This window comes from Plecotus auritus (genome assembly GCF_963455305.1).
Source record: "Plecotus auritus genome assembly, chromosome: 3".
NCBI classification, from domain to species: Eukaryota; Metazoa; Chordata; class Mammalia; order Chiroptera; family Vespertilionidae; genus Plecotus; species Plecotus auritus.
In genome coordinates this window covers 142,178,170-142,202,289 of record NC_137772.1, presented here as the reverse complement: position 1 = coordinate 142,202,289, position 24,120 = coordinate 142,178,170, and the positions used below count along the sequence as shown (strand labels likewise).

General features: G+C 37.9%; 1 protein-coding gene across 1 annotated transcript; it reads right to left on the bottom strand.

The window, feature by feature from the left end:
- Nucleotides 1–18,609: 18,609 nt before the first annotated feature.
- On the bottom strand, nucleotides 18,610–20,055 carry LOC308244193 (endogenous retrovirus group K member 6 Env polyprotein-like; the record flags this gene model as incomplete). Its single annotated transcript, XM_080660167.1, has 1 exon — nucleotides 18,610–20,055. The coding sequence occupies one exon, from the start codon at nucleotides 20,053–20,055 to the stop codon at nucleotides 18,610–18,612; it is 1,446 nt and encodes a 481-aa protein (XP_080516293.1).
- Between the last annotated feature and the right edge of the window lie 4,065 nt (nucleotides 20,056–24,120).

Genomic DNA, 24,120 nt, shown 5'->3' with positions numbered 1-24,120 from the left:
AAAATGGCCAGCAGGGGAGGGCAGTTGGTGGTGATCAAGCCTTCAGGGGAGGGCAGTTAGGGGTGACCAGGCCGGCAGAGGAGGGAAGTTGGGGGCAACCAGGCCTGCAGGGAAGAGCAGTTAGGGCTAAGATTGTTTTTGATATGTATCATCTAAATGACACATTTGTCTTTTTAGTAAAATATTTTTAATAAAAACATGGTGTGACAAATGCATTGCCATGAGTTAAATACCAAGATTTTCATGTTGAACCCTTTACTTTAAATGAAATGATCTGGGACAAGTTTTACACTTTCAGAAAAACTGTGCACAATTTTTCAGGGAGAAGGTTGCTCCCTTATGGGTGAACCTAAAATTAGGATTTTATGATTCCATATTGCTATACTGCAAATATGTATTAAATGTTAAGTTTGTGCCTTTTACCTCAAACATATGAAATCTCAGAACTGGTATATTAATGATTCTATTGATAGGAAATCCCATGAAAGCACTTATCACAGTTCCTGGCTTAAAGTAGGCATCACAAAGTAATGGCTACTGTTATTATTTCTGATCATATTTTATTAAATTTAATGAAATTCGTGCATGGGGAGGGGGTGTCCCTCAGCCCAGCCTGCACCCTCTCCAATCTGGGATCCCTCTCACAATCCAGGACTTCTGGCTCTCAACTGCTCGCCTGCCTGCCTGCCTGATTGCCCCTAACCGCTTCTGCCTGCCAGCCTGATCACCCCCTAACCACTCCCCTGCCAGCGTGATCAACACCTAACTGCTTCCCTGCTGGCCCAATTGCCCCTAACTGACCTCCTTTGCCAACCTGGTCACCCCTAACTGCCCTCCCCTGCTGGCCCGATTGCCCCCAACTGCCCTCCCCTGCAGGCCTGGTCACCCCTAACTGCCTTCCCCTGCTGACCTGGTCACCCCTAAATGCCCTCCTCTGCCAGCCATCTTGTGGTGGCCATCTTGTGTCCACATGGGGGTGGCCATCTTTGACCACATGGTGACGACCATCTTATGTGTTAGAGTGATGGTCAATTTGTTTATTACCTTTTTATTAATAGGATTGGAGGGCTCTAGACAGTTTGGCTCAGTGGATAGAGCATTGGCCTGCGGATTGAAGGGTCCTGGGTTCAGTTCTGGTCAAGGGCATATGCCAAAGTTGTGGGCTCAATCCCACAGTAGGGGGCATGCAGGAGGCAGCCAATCAATGATTCTCTCTCATCATTGATGTTGCTATCTTTCCTCTCCCTCCTTCTCTGAAATCAATAAAAAATATAATAAATAAATAAATTTATTGGAGTGACATTGGTTAATGAAATTATAAAGTTTTTCAGTGTGCATTTCTATGTCACCATATAGTTGACTCATGTTACACTTCACTACTCCTCCACCCCCTTTTTCTCTGATAACCACCATACCGTTGTCTGTGTTTATGAGTTTCAATTTTATATCCCATGTATGAGTGAAATCACATGGTTCTTAGCATATTCTTACTGACTTATTTTGCTTAGCATTATTTCTCAAGGTCCATCCTTGTTGTTGTAAATGGCAGTATTTAATCTTTCCTTATGGCTGAATATTATATCATAGTGTATATATGTATCACATCTTTCTTATTCTATTTTCTATTGACAGATAGTTTGGTTGTTTCCATGTCTTGGCCACCATGAATTGTGCTGCAATGATTATAAGGGTGCATTTATGTTTGCAAGTAAATCCAGAAATCAACCCAAGCCATTATGCTCAATTAATATTTAGCAAAGGAGGCAATAGTAAATAGAGTCAACAGTAGAGTAAAGACAATTTCTTCAATAAATGGTGTTGGAAAAATTGGAGAGATACATGCACAAATATAAAACTGGACAACAAACTTATACCATACACATGAATAAACTTGAAAATGTTAAAAGACTTAAATGTAAGTCATGAAACCATAAAAATCCTAGAAGAAACCATAGGTAGCAAAATCTCAGCCATCTCTCATGTCAATGTTTGCCAATACATCTCCTTAGAGCAAGAGAAACAAAGAAGAAAATGAACAAATGAGATTATATAAAAATGATAAGCTTCTGCACAGCAAAAGAAACCATCAACAAAATGAAAAGGGACCCTTTGCATGGGAAAACATATTTGCCAATGATAAACCTGATAAGAAGTTATTTTCCAAAATATGTGAAGAACTCATACAACTTAACAAAAGGAAGACAAATGATCCAATTAAACAATGGGCAAAGGACCCATATGGACAATTCTCCAAAACAGACATATGGATGGCCAAGAGACACATGAAAAAATGTTCAAAGTCACTAATCATCAGAGAGATGAAAATTAAAATGACAATGATGTATCACCTCACACCTGTCAGAATGGCTATCATCAACAAATGACAAGTGCTGGTGAGGATATGGAAAAAAGGGAACCCTAGTATACTGCTGATGGGAATGCAGACTGGTATAGCCACTATGGAAAACAATGTGGAGCTTCCTCAAAAAATGAAACTGCCATTTGACCCAGTGATCCTACTTTTAGGAATATATCCTAAGAATCCTGAAACACCAATCAGAAAGAATACATGCACCCCTATGTTCATAGCAACACTATTATACAATAGCTAAGATCTAGAAACAGCCTAAGTTCCCATCAGATGAGTGGATAAAAAAAAGCGGTGGTACATTTACACAATGGAATACTATGCAGCTGTTAAAAGAAGGATCTCTTACCCTTTGCAACAGCATGGATGGACCTCGAGAGTATTATGCTAAGTGAAATAAGCCAGTCAAAGAAAGACAAGTAAGACAGTATCACATGATCTCACTTATTTGTGGAAACTAAAGAACAAATAAACTGATGAATAAAATAGATCCAGAGACATGGAAGCATAGAACAGACATATGAATGTCAGGGGGAAGGGGGAAAAGTACGGGAGGAGGGGCGGGCTGCGAAGAGATTAACCAAAGAACTTACTTATATGCATATATGCATAACCCATGGACACAGACAACAGTATGGTGAAGGTCTGGGGGGGAGTGATGTGTGGGTGGAGGAAGTCAGTGGGTGGAGGGGGTTAGTGGGGGGGTCTGGAATACTTTGAACAATAAATACAATTTTCTTAAATTTCATTGGAATTTTGATGGGGATTGCATTAAATTTTATATGGCTTTGGGTAATATGGACATTTTAACTATGTTGGTTCTTCCAGTCTATGAACCACAGAAGATCTTTCCATTTCATTATGTCTTTTTCAAGATTTTTCTTTTTAAATTTATTAAGGTGGCACTGGTTAACAAAATTTTACAGGTTACAGATGCACAATTCTACAACATATCATCTGTACAGTGTATTGTTTATTCACTACCCCAAGTCAAGTCTCCATCCTTTACCATTTATACCCTCTATAGTATACCCTCCTCCCCGCTTCCCCCAGCCATCCCCATACTATTTTCCATGTCCCTGATTTTTTTCTATTTTTTTATTTTTTGCTCTACAACTCCTCACCCAGCCTTACGCAATGACAGCTGTTAACCTGTTCTCTATCTATGAGTTCTGTTTATTTTGTTTGTTGGCTCATTTTGTTCATTTGACTCCACATATGTATGAAATCATATGGTATTTGTCTTTCTCTGACTGGCTTATTTCATTTAGCATAATGCTCTCCATGTTTGTCCATGCTATCTAAAAGGGTAACGGTTTCCTTCTTTTTTTTGGCCAAGTAGTATTCCATTGTGTAAATTTTCAATTTATTTTAATAATGCTTTGTAGTTTCAGTTTTATATCCCATATATGAATGAAATCAGATGGTTCTTAGCTTTTTTGGACTAATTTATTTCATTTAGTATAATATTCTCAATGTCCACCCACATTGTTCTTTATAATCAAAACCCTAAAGACTCTGGCAAAATTATTAGAAACAATAAGCAAACACAGTAATACTATTAGAAACAATAAAAAAATACAATATTATTACTTTTCAACTGATATACATTGCATCTAAATTCCCTTTTCCTAAATTATACATACAAACATCTTAAGTAATAGAAATTAGACTTCCATTTTTCAATTCCACATGCAAGGAGCTTAGAAGCCACTATTCAATCCTAAAAACATGTAAAAAATTTAACAGTTTGAAAAATCAACAATTCTTGGATCTATAAGAGAACTGAACAAAGAGCATACTGCTGAACCCAAGATTGGAGAGACAGGTCAGAGAACACAGGGCATCACAGTTTCCAGAACCCACTACAGGAACTAGTGCTGTGGTAAGAAAACCTGACTGTAATTGGCAAATTGCTAGAGAATCAGTTTAGACAACTCTGATAAATAACAGAGAAATATCCCCTTGAATTCCTGCAGTGGGAGGAGGAAGGAGCCATCTATTTGTATAAAACCCTAATATGCAAATAGACCGAACGGCGGAACAACCAAACAACTGAACAACCAGTCGCTATGATGTGCACTGACCACCAGGGGGTGTGCATGGAACATGGTGGGTGCTGGCAGCAGACAGCAGAGCACGGAACATGGTGGGTGTCGGCCATGGCAGGATGGTGGAGCAGGTGAGCAGGGACACCAGACCAAGGCAGGACGCCAGTTGCTGTCATCAGGGGCGAGCCTCTGGTGATTACTGAAACATCTTTGCTCCCATGCACCGCAGTCCCACCTGGTGCTTGCACCCACTGCCGGCGATGGCCCTGCTCACATCCAAAGCCAGCACTGGAGCTGACGTTCATACTGCTGCTGGCACCTGGTGCCAGTCCAGATCTCTCGGTGCCATCAGTGGGTGCAAGCGGTGGCTGCTGGCCCTGATCTCCCTTAAGGGCTTCTCCACCTCCCCCTGCTCCTGAGGGGTGATCGGGGTAATAGCCACCACTCACACCTGCTGACAGCACTGGCCCCACTCACACCAGCTGCTGGCACTGGCCCCAATTGCTCTGCACCGATAGCAGGTGCAAGCGGGGGTGGTGCCATCAGCGCATGGTAGCTGTGGCAGTGGGAGTGGGGTTGCAGGCAGAGAGGGAACCAGAGGCTGTGGCGGGAGAGGCCAGACTGGAGTACAGAGGATGGGCTGAGACCTGCCCCTGTGCCCACTGCAGCCTCGTGACCCCTAGTATTGAAATATGATAGAGAACCCTATTCCTAAGAAGGTCTGCCCTCAGGAGAAACTAATTAACCAAGAGACTAGTATTATCAAAGTCTAACCAGTCTGGAAAAATTATGTACGCAACTGCAGCCTGCACTAGTCATCCTGTCTCGCCTACAAGGGGAGAAAATATATTGAAACCATTTGTAAAGTTCACAGTCCAGAGGCATAAAGTCACTTGAAAACTGAGAGCTAATCATAGGGCTTTCGAATTCTTCTCCTTCCCCAAAACCTCACCACCACATTACTAAAAGCAGAGTTCCTTTTACCCAGCACATCATGCCAGGCAATTAAGGAAAAAACTTCAAGGCACACTAAGAAGGAAAAAACAACAACAATAACCCACAATCTGAAGAGACATGGCGAACATCCAACCCAGACCTGGTTGGAATATTGGAATTATCCAAGTGATATTTTAAAACAACAATGATTAATATGCTAGGAAAGATGACATGCAAACACAGATCACCAGTGTAAGCCAAGAGATGGAAATCCTAAGGAAAAAAGAAATGCTGAGGCTCAAAAGCACTGCAACAGAAATTAAGAATGTGGGTTTTCAACTACTTTAGATTAATAACAAAGAGCACAATTGCTTGATTGTGTGGTAAGAATATATTTGAAAGTCAATTTTAATTTGTTAAGAAACCACAGAACTCTCTTCCAAAGTCAATGTACCATTGTGTGTTCCTATTAGTAATGTGTGAGAGTTCCTGTTGCTCCACATACTCCCACCATTTCATGTTGCCAGTGTTCCAGATTTGGGCCATTCTAATTGCTGCATAATGATATCTCATTATTTTAACTTGTATTTATATGATGACATATGATGTGGAGCATCATTTTATATACTTATTTGTCATCTGTATATCTTCTTTGGTGAGGTGTCTGTGAGGTCTTTGACCCAGATTTTAATGGGATTGTTTGTTTTTGTATTGTGTTTCAATTTCTTTGTATAATTTAGTCCTTTATGAAATATATCTTTGCAAATGTTTTCTTCCAGTCCGTGACTTGTCTCTTCATTCTTTCAACATTATATTTTGCAGAAGTTATTTTTAATTTTAATGTAGTCCAGTTAATCTTTGTTTTTTTTATGGACCATGTCTTTGATGTTTTATGTAAAAATCAATCACTATTCCCAAGATCATCTAGATTTTCTCTTGTGTTATATCTCAGGAGCTTCATAGTTTCACTTACTTTTAGGTTTATGATTTATTATGAGTTAATTGCTGTGAAAAGTCTAAGATCTTTGTCCAGATTTGCATATGGATATCCAGTTATTCTAGTTCCATTCTTTGAAGAGACTATACTTTCCCCTGTGAATTTCCTTTGTTCCTTTGTCAAAGATCAGTTGACTACATTTGTGTCAGTCTCTTTTTGGACTCATTATTCAGTTCCATTGATCTATTTGTCTATTTTATTTTGTCAGAACCACAGTGTTTTGATTACTTTTGCTTTATAGTAAGTCTTAAAATCAGGTAGTCAGCATTCCAACGTTTGTTTGTTTTTTTCCTTCAATATTGCATTGGCTATTCTAAGTCTTTTGCCTCTACATAAACCTTAGAATCAGCTTCTTGGTATCTACAAAATAACTCACCAGGATTTTGATAGTGATTGCATTGAATCTACAGATCAAGTTGGGAAAAACTAACATCTTGTTGAGTCTTTCTACCTATGAATATGAAATATCTTACCACAAATTAAATTTCTTTATTTATCAGAGTTTTGAAGTTTTTCTTATATAGATCTTATAGATTTTTTTTAGATTTATACCTAAGTATTTAATTTTGGGGTGGTGTCAATGTAAATGGTACTGTTTTTAATTTGTAATTCCACTTGTTCATTGATGATATAGAGAAAAACAATTGACTTTTGTATTAATTTTGTATCATGCAACCTTGCTATAATTGCTTATTAATTCCAGGAGTTTTTTTTTATCATTCTTCTGGATTTTCCACATAGAAAATTATTTTATTTTCAAACAAAGACAGTTTTATTTCTTCTTTCCCCACCTGTATACATTTTATTTTATTTTTTTTTTTTTTTGTCTTATTGCATGACCAAGAACTTCCAGCATGATGGAAGGTGTGGTGAGAGGGAACATCTTTATGCGATCTTAGAGGGAAAGCTTCAAGGTTAGTTGTATGTTTCTGCTTGTTTGTTTGTTTGTTCATCTTTTACGTATTTCATATCAAGTTGAGGAAATTTCCTTTTATTCCCACCTTTTTGGGAGTTTTTATCATGCATAATTTTATCTCATGCTTTCTCTATATCCTTTTATGTTATTGTGTGATTTTTCACTCTCTTGATATGGATTACATTAATTTATTTTCAGTTTTGAAGTAGCCTCACATACCTGGGATAAATCATACTTGGTCACTGTATATAACTCTCTTTATACTAGTACATTGTTGGATTTAATTTGCTAATATTTTTGAGGATTTCTTACATGCATGTTCATGAGATATCTTAATATTTAGTACTAGAGGCACAATGCACGAAATTTGTGCAAGGGGCTCAAGCTCCTGCTGCCGCGGTGGCCACCTCTGCCCTGGCCCCCGCCACTGTGGTTTCATCTGGAAGGTCGTCCTGAAGGACATCTGGTATAATTAGCATATTATGCTTTTATTATTATAGATTATTTTGTAATATCTTTGTCTGGTTTTGACATTAGGCTAATGTTGGCCTCAAAGAATTAAGAAGTATTCCCTCTGAGGGAATGTCTAAAAGCAGACATTGTATGATTTTTTTTATATATATATTTTTTTATTTTTAGTTTGTAAAGGTGTGTTTTATGTCCTAGAATGTGATTTATCTTAGTGATTTTCTATGTGAACTTGAGGAGAATGTGTATTATGCTGTTAATGGATGATGTAGTCTGTAGATGTCAATTATGTATATCTAGTTAACTGATGGTGTTACTGAGTTCAACTATGTCCTTACTGATTTTCTGCCTGCTGGATCTTCCACCATGTTCCGAAAGTGAAAATAACTAAGCATAATTTCCTCAGTACAAGCTGTATGCCAAGGTGCCATTTAAAAATATAATTTTTTTGAGCACCAAAATTTTGCATTTCCTTAGTATTCTAACATAATCCAAAGACAGATGTTTTTGTTAAATTAAATTTATTGGAGTGACATTGGTTAATAAGATTATATGATTTTCAAGTTTACAATTCTATGATACATCATCTGTATTTTGCATTGTGTGCCCAAAACCCAAAGTCAAATCTTCTTCTGTTACCATATATTTAAATCCCTTTACCCTTTATTATCCTCAAGCCTATTTCCCTCTAGTAACCATAATACTATTGTCTGTGTTCATGAGTTTTTTTGTTTTGCTTTTTTTATTTATTCCTTTGTTGCTTTCAGTGTTGTTGTTGTTTTTTTAATTTTGACATTCTCCAGATGAAGACAGATGTACATTAAAGAAAGAGAAAATTAATTACAGGCCAAACCATAAGCCATTATTATAAAAGGTTTTTCACAATTAGACCAGGGCTTGAGATTCCAATATTTTTCTCTCTTTTTTCCTTATTTACCATATAGGGGAAAAAAATCTCACTTTGTTCTCAAAGGAAAATAAGGAAAAGCCAAGAAAAAAGAATTTGACAAAATGTTATGCCTCAGAAAAAAATAAAGTAAATTATAAGTTACTAAAACAACACATAACTGGAATTTCTCCTTTATTTTTTCATAATAAGCTTTCATTTTATTCCATGTTCCTACTAAGACATGTAACAAATCTGTACTATTTTAATGTTATATAATGTTTTGTATCCAAGTAATTAATTTATTTCCATTTGTTCATAGAATGCTTAAGTAGGACTTATGTATTATGTAAGTTATTTCAATAAAATTATTTTTTAAATGAATGAAGCCACTTATATACACAATAAAAATAATACCATATTGAAAAAATAACAACAGTTATTATTATTATTATTATTATAGCCTATAATGAACAGACTAAATCCAAATGACAAATGTCCATGGCAAAAGCCTTCACACAAATTCCCCAGCTGGTGAAAAAAAAAAAAAAAAAAGAAAGAAAGAAAGAAGGTATTGAATTAGAATAAGAAGTTAGGAAATTCCTTTTATTTGTTTTTTATCATGTGTGCAATTTTTTTTTTTTTACTCTTGAAACAGAATTCAATAAGCACATTATCATTTCAAATATGTAGCAACTTTTACTGCTATAGCATTAAAGATTCAACACTGCTAATTACAAAGATGTAATTGCCACCATAAGATCCACTTGTAAGCCTTTCACAGGCTGGTTTCATTTATCTCAAAAATTACTTCCTATTATTTTTTTCCAAATTGCTTGGTCTGAGTACTACATTAGCTTTGGTGAAGATCATATGATCATAGCACATTATCCATCCTCAGAAGGTGGGGAGAAGAGAGGAAGAGAGGGGAAGGTAAAGAAAAAGAGAGAGAGAGAAAGACACACACAGAGAGAGAGAGGGAGGGTCTTAACAGGACATGTAGTATGTTTGGAGTATAAACAAAGTGTTGGAGAAGCTAGTTCTGCTTGTAAAGATTTCTGAGAAACCAATAAATGAAAAGACACATATTGGGGATTCAAGTTTAAAAAGGAATATTTATTTTATAGTGAAAGAAAAGAAAAGACAATTAAGATTTATGAATATAATTATTTTGTAGGTAAATAAAAAATAATAAATATTAAATAGTTAACAAGATAAATTGTAAAGAAATAGAGATTATTGAAAAGATTCAATAAACAGTGTATAACAAGGACAGGATAATAGATGTTCACAGCATATATATATAAAAGCTATATATAGGCTATATATATAAAAGCCTAAGCGACCATCACAACCGAATGGATGACTGAACAGGCTGCGTGGAGCAACTAGGCTGGTGCAGGGCGGGGGGGGTCAGTGAGGGGTGACCAAACAACCGAGCAGCAGGCTGTGTGGGGCGACCAGGCCGGCAGGGGGGGTCAGTGAGGGGTGACCAAATGACCAAGCAGCAGGCTGTGTGGGGCGACCAGGCCGGCAGATGGGAGCAGTGAGGGGCAACCAGGCTGGCTTGGGGGGCAGTAAGGGGTGACCAGGCCAGCAAGGGGGGGGGGGAGTTAAGGGCGATCAGGAAGGTGAGCAGTTAGGAGCCAGTGGTCCCAGATTGTGAGAGTGATGTCTGACTGCTGGTTTAGGCCCAATCCTGGGGATTGGGCCTAAACCGGCAGTCGGACATCCCCCGAGGGGTCCAGGATTAGAGAGGGTGCAGGCTGGGCTAAGGGGACCCCACCCCTTGCACGAATTTCATGCACCGGGCCTCTAGTACAGTAATAAGGAGGTACATTGTGTAAAGAATTTAAAAACAAATAATTACTACCTAATTTCTGAAGTTACTTTTACTTTCAAAATATATGTAACCATGTCAGGGTGAAGGGAGAAGTAGAAGTGGAAGAGGATATAGGGGGATACATGGTAATGGATGGAAACTTGACTTGGGGTGGTGAACACACAATACAGTGTACAAATGATGTCCTGTAGAATTGTGCACCTGAAACCTGTATAATTTTGTTAGCCAGTGTCATATCAATAAATTCAATAATAATGGGAAAAATAAACATATGTTACCTTAAAATATAGCACATTTTTTATTACTTACACTTCATAAACATTGTATTCTATCAGAAAAAAATATGTACGCTCATTCAATAATAAATTCACAGTAGTTCTACATTATTCAGTCTTGCATCGGGTACAGTTCATATTGCCTCCTCCTATGGTCCTTCATATTCCTGTGTTTTAATAGTAAAGTAGAAATAAGCAATAATTATATAGTGATTATAACAACAAAGCAACAAAATTGGCATTGCTTCATTTTTATTCTGATTCAATTTGGAGTTTTTGCTTGTGTTTAAAATTTAAAGTACTGAGTGGAAACTATGGTGCAAAATTTTACTTTGCTAAAGATATCTAAGTAATTTTTAAATTGTGTTTGTTAAAACTAAGGAAAAGAAACATTGCATCATTAACACATTTTGCTATTTGTCTAAAATATGTATTTCACAGACATTCAGTTTTATTTATGAGCCCTGGCCAGATTGCTCAGTTGGTTGGAAAATCATCCCATATACCAGAAAGGTTGTGGGTTCTATTCCTGGTCAGGACACAAACCTAGATTGCAGGTTTGATGACTATGATGATTGTAGGTTCATGTTTTTCTATTTAAAAATAAATTAGTTAAATGTAAAAGAAGTAAAGCAGTATTCTCCTTTTTTGTATTATGATTTTTTTTACTTAATTATTTTTCTACTAGGATGAATATAAAAATGAAGTAGAATAAAAGAAAATTGTAATTGCCTGCATTTGTTTTCTAGCCATTATTTTCAGTTCATTTCACAGTTATTACTGAATATAAACTTGCCATAATGGGAAGAAATAAAAATTACTTCATTCCAGTGGTCCAATACACTAGCTCTAATCCACAGACATTGGCAAATTCTTTTATAAAAAGAAAGAAGTAAATATTTTAGAATTTGTAGGATATACTGTCTTTGTGACAACTATTCAGTACCAGAGTTGTATCATAAAACCAGCCATAGGCAATACATAAACAAATTGGTGTGTCTGTTTTCTAATAAAATTTATAAACTGATTTATAAATCAGCCAGCAAAATGCATATGGCACTCTGGTCATAGTTTGCTAATACTTGATCTATAATATGAGTGACAGTAATGCACTAATAAGGAAACACTACTTAAATACTACTTTAAGAAAATCCTATATAATAAGAGCCCAATATGCTAAGTGTCCGGTCATCCATTCAACCAATCAAAGCGAAATATGCTAATGATATGCTAAGGTTTCTCAACCGCTCTCTTTGATATGCACTGACCACCAGGGGACAGATGCTCCAACCGGTAAGTTAGCTTGCTGCTGCAGTCCAGACAATCAGGACTGAGCGAGATGGGCCAGACACGCCCTGGAGTCCTCCTGCGGGCCCTCCCAGGCTGGCCAACTTCCTGCATCCCTCCCTGGCTCCGATTGTGTACCGGTGGGGTCCCTTGGCCTGGCCTGTGCCCTCTCAAAATCCAGGACCCCTTGGGAGATGTTGGAGAGCTGGTTTCAGCCCTATCCCGCAGGCCAGGCTGAGGGACCCCACTGGTGCAGAATTTGTTCACCAGGCCTCTAGTGATTTATAATTACCAAAATTAGACAGAAACCAGTAAATACTTCAGTACATTTTATAGAAAGGTAATTAGCTATGTTTTTCTCAGAATGAAGAAATAGGCTGACCAGATTCTTAAGTATCTATTTCTCAATTTAACTTTTAATTCTAATTATATAACATATATACTAGGGGATTTACCTATATATGAGGACACAAAAATACTGTATTATGTATAACATAGTTTATTAAATATTTTGTTGTTCAAAATTAACTACAGCATGTCAAGAGCTAAATTTATCCTTCTAAATTTATCTATTTAAATGTACACTATAATTATACATGCAAAAGAATAAAAAAGAAAATAACAGAATCTTTCATAATAATAAATACTTTTACAATATCGTGTTATGGTTATGAAAATTATTAGGCTACATATTGGGAAGGCAAAAGAAAAAATGGGCTAGAATCCTAAAATTTGACAATAGCATTTGTTCTAGTAACCTTTCTCTCTCTCTTTGAAAAGATCACATTCACCATGAAACTCACATTCATTTGGAAGGCCACTAAATTTCAAATCCAAAGCACTGCTTTTACCATAATCAGTTTTACTTCTTAGCAATGTAAAATTTATATATCCTTTCTTGTTTGTTGCTTGCTATCTATATAACTTCCTGAATGATCAAAGAAAAAATCTTTTTTATTCTTTGAATCTTCAAAGCACCAGTTCTGAATTTAAAGACTAGCAGTATAACTAAAATTGCTATTTAAATGCATTCTTAAACTCCAAATGCATAAATTATGTTGTAATATGTTTGAAGCAGGGATCAGAAATCTGATTTATTTTTGTTAGTATGTTTGTTAGTGGCCCATGGATTAAATCTAAGAAATACATAACATGGGAAAGGCACTGTAAACACTGCAAGATGCATGCTGAATTAATATTCTAAAATGTTCAGGTCAGTGGATGAGTAATTTTCAAAAGGTGAATCATTTTTGTTAGTTTGCTTAAAGAAAATTGAAAAACAGATAAGAAGTGAGTTGGTTTTGTTTGTTTGTTTGTTTTTTCTTTTTTTTTTTTTTTTAGTTGATCTAATACCAAAAGAACAAATATCATCTGGGTTATATGTATATGTTATAAATCACAATAATTTTTACCTTATTTGGCTACAAAATGTATGAATTTTCTAAATTGACATTTGAAATAATTACTTCAAAATCTAGGCTTTATTAATCAACCTTTGGTAATTTCCAATTTCTTTCTTACCATATTCTTTAAAGAAACTTAGATATTTAGGAAAAGTAGATTTCTTGTGATGAACATTGATTCTGCTCTGGAATATCAGGGGTAAATTCTGTTTTATATTGTTGCATCCTAGGCATTATAAAATAGAATAAGTTGTCTTTGTCCAGGAACTTTTGTCTTCAACACTTTAGCTCTTAAGTTCATAAAAAGATTTGAAAAAAATCTAGCACTTTTGTTATTTATTTCACTTATAAATATCATAGAAGAAGAATAAAATAAACCTAATGAATAGAAAGCATATTCAATCATTTTTCATCTCACACCAAATAAAGTTTATTACTCTGCTTTCACATGACAGATATAGAATTGTATCATCTCAATGGTCTTCTTGATTGAGAATAAATGCTTCATTAAATTTAAATATAGCAACCTAATAACAATACTCAAACCAGAAAGAATAATGACTGACATTAAAAAGAACACATATATTACTCTTTAGACGATATTCAACTTCTAGATAAAATGCAATACTTAATATTCACAATTGCATAAGTGCAAGAATTATGGTATGACATAAGTATATAAAAATCAAAATTAATTTTAGAGCAAATTCAAATGTAAAAAGATCTGGTTGATTGTTTTCAAAATGGGAATTATATCAAAAAGAGGGTTTGGGAGAGAAACCAAGATGGCGGTATAGGTAAGCACCTAAACTGCTGCCTTGCACAACAATTTCAAAACTACAACTAAAACACAGAACGGACATCACCAGAACCACAGGAAAGCTGGCTGAGTGGAAATTTTACAACTAGAAGGAAAGAGAAAAGCTCATGGAGAATCAGAGGAGGGGCAAATGGCTGAGGTATGGAGACACGCACGCAGAGAGGACAGACGGCTGAGTGCCTGGCTGACTTTATCTGGCGGGAGGGGAAAGGATGCCCCCAATGCACTGAACCCCACTTCCAACTGCACTGAACCCCCGTTCTGGGTGAAACCCTGTGGACCCAGGCTCATACAGGGGAAGTCTGGACTGTCAGGTAGATAGAAAGGCACACGGAGACTCGGAAACTCGGAGGAGCCGCGGCGGGCAGGGGTCTGAAGGCACGCGCATGCGAGTGCTCGCAGAGAAGACTGAATGCAGAGGTTGCTGCAGGCTTTCCCTAACGGAAGGGAGTCGGAAGCCCCTGACTGCACTAAACCCCAGTTCCGACTGCACTGAACCCCAGTTCCGGGCAAGCCCCTGGGGACCCACGCTCTTACAGGGGGAATCTGGACTGTCAGCCGGAAACTCAGGGAAGTCGCGGAAGGCAGAGGTCTGGAGGCGTGCACCCAAGGGCAAGGCTGATGGGAAGCCAAGACTGTCTGCTCTGCCCTGAGACTCTGCCCCATCCAAGCTGAGCACAGAAACTTTTGCAATTTGGCAAGTCTGATCCTATAAGGCTGTCTCCAGCAACAAACTTCTCCCAGCATAGACACAGCTGATCCTCACAGCCAACTGGCCTGGAGGTCAATTCCTCCCAGTGATACCAACAACAATCAACACTTAACTATAACAAGGCTGTACACACAGTTCACAAAGGGGTGCACCAAGAGTGTCCACCTCAGGTTAACTGGGGAGGCCGACCCACTGGGCCATATAGGAAACCTAGCACACAACACTACCCTACCAGGGAAGCAGTGAAAATGTGGAGACAAAGAAACAGATCACAAACAAAAGAAATGGAGGAAAACAAACGACTGGATATAGAATTCAAAACCACGGTTATAAGGTTTTTCAAAAATATCCTGGAAAAGGCTGATAAATTTAGCGAGACCCTTGAAGATAGGAAAAAGGACCAACTAGAAATTAAACATACACTGACTGAAATAAAAAATATTACACAGATACCCAACAGCAGACTAGAGGAATGCAAGAATCAAGTCAAAGATTTGAAATACAAAGAAGCAAAAAACACTCAACCAGAAAAGAAAAAAGAAAAAAGAATCCAAAAAGTTAAAGATAGTGTAAGAAGCCTCTGGGACAACTTCAAGTGTACCAACATCAGAATTATGGGGGTGACAGAAGAAGAGAGAGAGCTAGATACTGAAAACCTATTTGAAGAAATAATGACTGAAAACTTCCCCCACCTGGTGAAAGAAATAGACTTACAAGTCCAGGAAGCGCACAGGACCCCAAACAAAAGGAATCCAAAGAGGACCACACCAAGATACATCATAATTAAAATGCCAAGAGCAAAAGACAAAGAGAGAATATTAAAAGCAGCAAGAGAAAAACAGTTAATTACCTACTAGGGAGCACCCATACGATTGTCAGCTGATTTCTCAACAGAAACTATGCAGGCCAGAAGGGAGTGGCAAGAAATATTCAAAATGATGAATAGCAAGAACCTACAACCAAGATTACTCTACCCAGCAAAGTTATCATTCAGAATGGAAGGTCAGATAAAGAGCTTCACAGATAAGAAAAAGCTAAAGAAGTTCATCACCACCAATCCAGTATTACATGAAATGCTGAAAGGTATTCTTTAAGAAGAGGAAGAAGAAAAAAGTAAAGAGAAAAATTATGAACAACAAATACATATCTATCAACAAGTGAACCTAAAAATCAAGTGAATTAAAAATCTGAGGAACAGAATAAACTGGTGAATATAATAGAATCAGGGGCATAGAAAGGGAGTGGACTGATAATTCTCAAGGGGAAAGAGGTATGGGGGGTGCAGGAAGAGACTGGACTAAACTCATACCCCTATGAATGAGGACATTGGGGGGGAGGTAAGGGCTGAGGGTGGAGTGGAAACCGGGTGGAGGGGAGCTATGGGGGGAAAAAGGAGAAACAATTGTAATAATCTAAATAATAAAGATTTATTAAATTAAAAAAATCAATAAAATATATTAAAAAAAAGAGGTTTTGGATTTTTTCTACTGCTTTCTCTGCATCAATAGATGTGATCATGTGATTTTGGTCCTCCAATCTGTTTCTGTGATGTATCATATTTATTGATTTGCAAATAATTTACCAGTCTTGCTTCCCTGTAATGAATCCCACTTGGTTATGGCATATAATCTTTTTAATGTATTGCTGGATCCAATTTGTTAATATTTTCTTAAGGATTTTAGCATCTATGTTCATCAGGGATATTGGCCTGTAATTCTTTCTTTTTAGTGTCTTTATCTGGTTTTGTAATTAGGATACTACTGGCCTCATAAAACGAGCTTGGAAGTGTTTAAAATTTAAATTACTGAGTGGAAACTAGGGTGGAACATTTTACTTTGCTAAAGATAACTAAGTAATATTTTGGAATAGTTTGAGGAGGATGGGTGTTAGTTATTCTGTGAATATTTGGTAAAACTCCCCTATATAGGCAAGCATGTGGAGAAAAGAGAACCTTAGTACACTGCTGGCGGGAATACAGACTGGTACAGACACTGTGGAAAATAGTATGGAGTTTCCTCAAAAAATTAAAAATGGAACTCCCATTTGACTCAGTGATCCCACTTCTAGGAATATATCCTAAGAAACCAGAAATACCAATTAGAAAGAACATATGCACCCCTATGTTCATAGCAGCACAATTACAATAGCTAAGATTTGGAAACAGCCTAAGTGCACATCACTGTGGTACAACCAGACTAGTGTGGCTCAGTGGCTGAACATTGACCTGTGATCCAGTAGGTCATGGTTCCATTCCTGGTCAGGGCATATGCAGGCTCAATCCCCAATAGGGGGTGTGCAGGAGGCAGCCAATCAATGATTCTTTCTCACCATTGATATTTCTCTCTTTCTCCCTCTCCCTTTTTCTCTGAAATCAATAAAAATATATTTTTAAAAAGCTGTGGTACATTTGCACAATGGAATACTTCTCTGCTATAAAAAAGAAAGAACTCTTACCATTTGAAACAGCATGAATTGACCTGGAGAGTATTATGCTAAGTGAAATAAGCCAGTCAGAGAAAGATATGTATCACATGATCTCACTCATATGTGGAATCTAATGAATAAAATAAACTGATGAAAAAAAAAGATCCAGAGACATAGAAGCATGAAACAGACTGACAGATTTCAGAGGGAAGGCAGGGGTATGTGGGCAGGTGGGCAGTGACTAACCAGGAAACATACATATTGCATAGCCCATGGACATAGATAATAGTGTGGTAAAAGCCTGGGCAGGGTGGGTGCAGGAGGGAGGGGGTCAATGGGGAAAAAACAAACAAACAAAGGGGACATCTGTAATACTTTCAGCAATAAAGATTAGGTAAACACCTAAACTGCTGCCTCGCACAACAATTTCAAAACTACAACTAAAAGACAAAACGTCTATCACCCAGAACCACAGGAAAGCTGGCTGAGTGGAAGTTCTACAACTAGAAGGAAAGAGAAAAGAGCATTGAGATGTGCACAAGTGCTGAAAAGCTGAGGTACGGAGGCGCGCTAATCAGGCTGGCAGCGGGAGACTGGGTGTGCTGCTTTTTTCAACCCGAAGGGAGACAAGCTCCAGATTACTCTTGTTGCAACCTGTTTCAATAAAATGAGGGATGACGAAATGACAGACAGCATACACACAGACAAGACAGACGCCGAGCTCGGTGAAGATTGCAGCAAGTTTATTAACTGCGTAATGCCTTTTATACACAAAACACTGAATAGGTCTGTCAAGAGGAATGTATTCTTTGTTCCCCTTAATCTCTAAGGGAGAGACAGAGCAGAAGGACAAATTCTCAGTACAGCAAATCTCAGTAAATAGTTACAGACTTCTTGGTAAGCTATGAAAGGTTGCTCTCATTCTACTGATAACCACCATCCAAGCAAGCCTGGGAAAACTGTGTGGGTAGGGGACCCATACCTTTAAAGAATAGCTTTAAAGGTCATTCCCTTGTGGCCAAACCCACCCTTCCTGTTTGCAGGCAAGAGGGGAGCACATCCATTTGCAGATGTGCTTCTTTGGCATGTACACAGTTGGGAATGTTTCTAAGTTAAGCTGTTTGCAGCTTTTCCTTGGCTGATCTCTTCATTTCCCCCTTTTTTGTTTGCATAGAGACATGATGGAGGACTGTCATAACTTGAGGTGTAGGATCTGTTTTTACTCAGCTTTGGAGCCATCTGCGGATGACTAAAAAGGCAAAGAGGAGAAGTACAATTAATATCAGAGTACTTCCAAAGGTAGAGGTTAGAATAGTTCTAATATTATCTAAAGGGTTAAGATTTTTTATACCATCAGCTAATCCTTGTAAAATATCTTGGCCCGACAATCGAGGCAATTCCTTATTAAAGGTTGTAGCAATTTGTTCTAATGTCATTATTTCACTAGTAACATTGTTATGACCAGTAAGTAAATGCTTAATCTTATCCCAGGATTGACTAAGATTATAAATTACAAGAGTAATGCACATAGTAGTAGAATTCCAATCATACTTAAACCAAGAACGCGTGGCTAGAGTAGCCACTTGATCACCCAACCAAGAAACAGTATATTTTAGATTTTGAATGTCCTCAGCTAGTTGAGAGTCCAACGTCCTCTGTTGTTGCCACAGTTTATGAGAGTCCTGGTGCCATTCTTGAACAAACGAAGCAGTCTGAATTCCTTGATGTAATGCGACTCCTGCAACAGTAGCAGTGGAAGCCACCATAGCAAGTCCTAATATGGTGGCTATGAGAATTCCAACAAATCTTCTAGACGGATGTAAAAGAATTCTTACGGTGTCATATAGATGGCTAACAGTCAAAGAGTCGCTCCAGGGTCGATTCATATTTACCGGCATCCAAATGGCCCTTCGTGCTCGAGCTATCATTAAAGCATCCTGAGTCCAATTAAAAGTACCCCACCAAGTTGTATTAACACATTGTACCAACTGACAATTAAAGCAAGAGATAGTTCCATCAGTACTATTCCAATGCCAATTTCCTGCTACCAGAACGTAAGGAAAGCGAACGCAAGCCTGGGTAAAGCTAGAGGAGTTTTTATGAAGAGTAACCTGTAAATACCGACTAGAGCTGTTGTAAGACATGTTCCCTGTCCACATCCATGTAGGTTCAGAGGTACTAAGTATTGTCCATAAATGTCCCTGAACCCCGGGAGTTCCTCTCAAATGTGGTCTAGGGGGAGACAGCCCCATCTCTTGCCAAATTATGGTTTCATTGCCGGTACCAATCAGTATAGAAGAATTTACCCAATGCCACTTCAAATTACGATGAGAGTACTTCTCTCTAAACTGTCCATGAGGGCTCCAGTCTGTAATAACAACATTAGAATTATTGACAAGGACAGTGGGGTGATGACCTTGACATAGAGACCATATAAGACGAGGTTGTTCTGGAGAAAGGCGAGGCAGAGAACACAAGGGATCATAAGAATCAATATCTGTAATAATAGTTTGATTAGGAACATAATGAAATCCTGCCATGGATAACATAACAACATAGTTAGCAAGATGAGAAGCATTGTAGCCCATGCACCAGCCTGAATGACTCCTCTGCAAACAAAAACTTCTATTTCCAATGCAAACAGGAATTCCTTCTGCAAATAAAGTCATGTTAATGAAAGGGGTATGAAGGACCACTGAATCATTGGTTTTAGTCCAAAATTTACAAGGAAGAGGAAAGACACTGGTATTATTTGTACACACAATCACTTCTGGATCTCCCCAGGATACAGCCTGTAATAAAGGAGGGTTAGGAATATAGGCTCAGTAAGCATACGTTTGTGTGCAACCCACCTGACAAGTAATGACAGCGATCATAGCTAGAAAAAGATTGGCGGGATTCAGAGGTTGGCCTGCACTCTGAAGAGTACTCTCAGCCATTTGAGTGAGCTTCTTCACCTGCCCCCATATTGGGGGTGTTGCTCCCCGTGTCCCCACGGTGAAGGATCGTTGAATGGTTAACTCATTGAATGTTTTAAGAATTTGCTGATCTCGCGAGTTATTCATGGCCTCAATTTCCCACGTCGATTAGGCACCCACTCTTTACCTGCAGGTGTGGAAACATAAGCAAACCCTCGCCCTCGATGCAATAATATTCCTTCTTCTCATTCATCATATAAATTTCTTACCCAAACCTTAGTATCTTCCTTTTATTCAGACTGTATTCTGGTGAAATGCCTTTCTGCAGCAGTAACCTGAACATTATCCCAGTAATTTAAAAAATTAAGAGTAAATAAAGTTTTGTGTAAGATATTCTTAGGTATATCTGTAATTATATCCCTACTCCCCCTTTTTTGTTTGTTGAGCTATAATCTCAAAGTTCTATTTGCTCTTTTCAATGATTCCTTGCCCCTGACTGTTAAAAGGAATTCCAGTATGGTGTTGAATTTTATATTGAGCCATAAAGGTTTTGAACTTTTGAGAAGTATATGCAGAACCATTGTCTGTTTTCAAAGTATTAGGTATTCCCATAAGTGCAAAACAAGTTAATAAGTGTGATATAACGGCATCTGTACGTTGAGATGTGGCAGCTGTAGCCCAATGAAAATGGGAAAAAGTATCTATAGTATGATGGATGTATTTCTGTCGTCCAAAAGGGTTATAAATCATAACATCCATTTGCCAAATTTGATTGGTTCTTACTCCTCTGGGATTAACTCCAGGGGGTAAAGATACCCTATTAGTAATGGCACATTCAGGGCATTGTGTAACCATTTGTGCCGCTTGTTTTTTCGTTATGTCATGATGATGTTGTAACCCTTTTGCATTGGTATGAAATTGAGCATGTTCTTCTTGAGCCGCCTGAATGGTGTTTACAAGCAATTGGTCTATTGTTTCCTTTAGACAAAGGTCCAGGCAGGCCAGAATGAGAACGAATATGTGTGATAAAAACGGAAACTTTTCGCTGTAATAATAACTCTTGTAATATTCTGAATAATTTTTGCATTATATTTTGAGAGGATAAAGGAAAAGCAACCTGAGGTATGAGATTAGCAGTGAGAACTGCATAATGTGAGTCAGAGATTATATTTAGGGGTTGTGAAGGCCAATGCATTAATACTAAGCAGATGGCCCATAATTCATTTTGTTGAACGGAACCCCAAGGTGCCTCTTGAATGAAATATTTAGAGTTAGTCCAAAAACCTACCCTTCCTTTGCTGGTAGCATCTGTAAAAACAGTTATTCCTAAAACCGGTTGATCACTAATGGGAGAATAAGGCAAAATTTGGTGTTCTTTCAAAAAAACGAATAATTTATGGGAAGGATAGTGGTTATCAATCTGTCTAGAAAAGCCTGTAATGGCTATTTGCTAATTCTCATTAAATTCAATAGCCTGCTGAATTTGTTTATTCTGAGGCTTGGTTACTATTTTTTGAAAATCTAATCCAATCAATTGGTGTAATCGATGCCTTCCTTTGATAATTAAATAAGCTATTTTATCTAAATATGTGGTTAATTTTTTAATATGTTTGTTGGCTAGAAACAACCATTCAAGAACTCCTTCCCTTTGTCCAATGCAAGCAGTGGGGGAATGTTGAGTATGAAAGATATACAAAATGACACTCTCCTGAGGATTAATATATTGTAGCTGAGCAACGGAAATTTTTTCTTCTACTAATTGTAATTCTTTTCTAGCTTGAGGAGACAAAGTACAGGGACTATTTAAGTCAGAATCACCTTCTAATGTGGCAAATAAATGTTGTAAATCCCCGGGTTGCGATACCCAAGGCAGGTCGCAACCAATTAATATCTCCTAACAATTTTTGAAAATCATTTAAGGTACATAGATGTTCTGTACGAATAGTAATTTTCTGTGGTTTAATACAGTGTGAATCCATAGTATACCCTAGATATTGTAATGGCTTGTCCATCTGGACCTTATCTGGGGCTATGTTTAAATTATATTCTTTTAGGGATGACTTTAACTCCTGAAAATATTTATCTCGTAGCTCCTGTGTGGGAGCAGCTAACAATATGTCATCCATATAATGATAGAGAATTATTTTATGATATTTAGTTCTTAAAGGTTGAAGGGCCCGATCTACAAACTCCTGGCATAAGGTAGGGCTATTTAACATTCCTTGTGGTAGGACTTTCCATTGATATCTCTCTGTAGGTCGCCCATTATTATATTCTGGAATAGTAAAAGAAAACTTCTCTTTATCTTGTTCTTGAAGGAGAATTGTAAATAAACAATCTTTTAGATCAATCACAAGTGAGCTATAGGACGAAGGAATCATAGAAGGAAGTGGAATGCCAGGTTGAAGTGGGCCCATAGGTTGAATACACTTATTTATCTCTCGTAAGTCCATTAGTAATCTCCATTTACCACTTTTCTTTTTAATGACAAAAACAGGAGAATTCCAAGGAGAAGCAGAAGGTTCAATATGTCCTGCTTCTAGCTGTTCTTTAACTAGCATTTTAAGGGCCTCGAGCTTCTCTTTACTTAAAGGCCACTGCTCCATCCACCTTGGCTCTGACGTTAACCAAGTTAAAGGTAGGCTCGAGGAATAGGAACAGTGGCTTTCAGTTTTCCTGAGTAGTAACAGGCAATTGATACAGATAAATCAGCTGCTGTACTTCCCTTAGTAGCAGCATATAAATCCTTTACTCTAATTGGGGAGGAACCTGTTGAGCAAGAAACTGCTGAAACCCTGCATTCTGTTGGGGGCCCCAAAACAAAAGGGGATTGCGGGCCAAATTGAGCTACTGCTTGTTTTAAATCCTTTAGAAACTTACAAGCTAAAGGGGAATACTGTACATTATATCCCCCTTGAGGATATTGAGCATTAGCTGCAAACTGTTGTCTCTGTATGGGAAATAATAAAGGACTAGACTTCTCATCCTGCCAGCCCCCTGGAGGGGCAGGAATATCATCCTCTTCAGGAACATACCCAAATGTAAACATCTGAGGTCCTGCTCTAGCAGTATAAGAAGGAGGTTGAGACATAGTTATTGGAGCCACAGCCCTTGGCAAAGAAGGAGCAGGGGGAGCAGAGGGTATGGCATCATACCTATGGCCTTAGGAGTAGATGCCTCGCTCATTTCCTGCATATCAGATTTAGAGTTAATAGTGAAAACCTGCCATAAAAGGTGTAATAATTCCTTCCCCTCTGCTCCTAGAGATGGTTTTGTTTCTACCTCTATATTGTCTTCTAAACGAGGGGGTAATGGAGGATCGTCATCAATTGCCTCATATAAAGGGTCCTCCTCCTTGTCACTTTCTGCTTCAGGATCAATGGCCAGACCATTCACAACTTCTACAATTTGCTTTCTAATTCTACTATTTTGCTCACTATCTGTTTCTAATAATTTCAGCCCTCTAGTGATAGCTCCACACAAAGTCCATAACTTGGCATCCATAACTTCTCCCTTCTGATGACACAGCCTAAGCTGTTTCACAACTTGCTGCCATTCTCTCAAATTGAGCTGTGCCTTCTGCTGGCAATTAAACCAGTAACATTTCTTTTGAACATGTTTGAATAAATTTTTCATAGTTTTGTCACTCGTTTCCAGGCCAATAGAAAGTAGCAATCCCTTAAGCAATTCCTGCTATTCCTTTTCCAATGACGGAGAATTCCCCATGATTTTCCCGAAAGTTCCCCTACTTTATTCCCGGGGTGCTTACCCTGTCGGTTTCGTCTCCCTTTGAACCCTGCTCGCTGCGCCAATTGT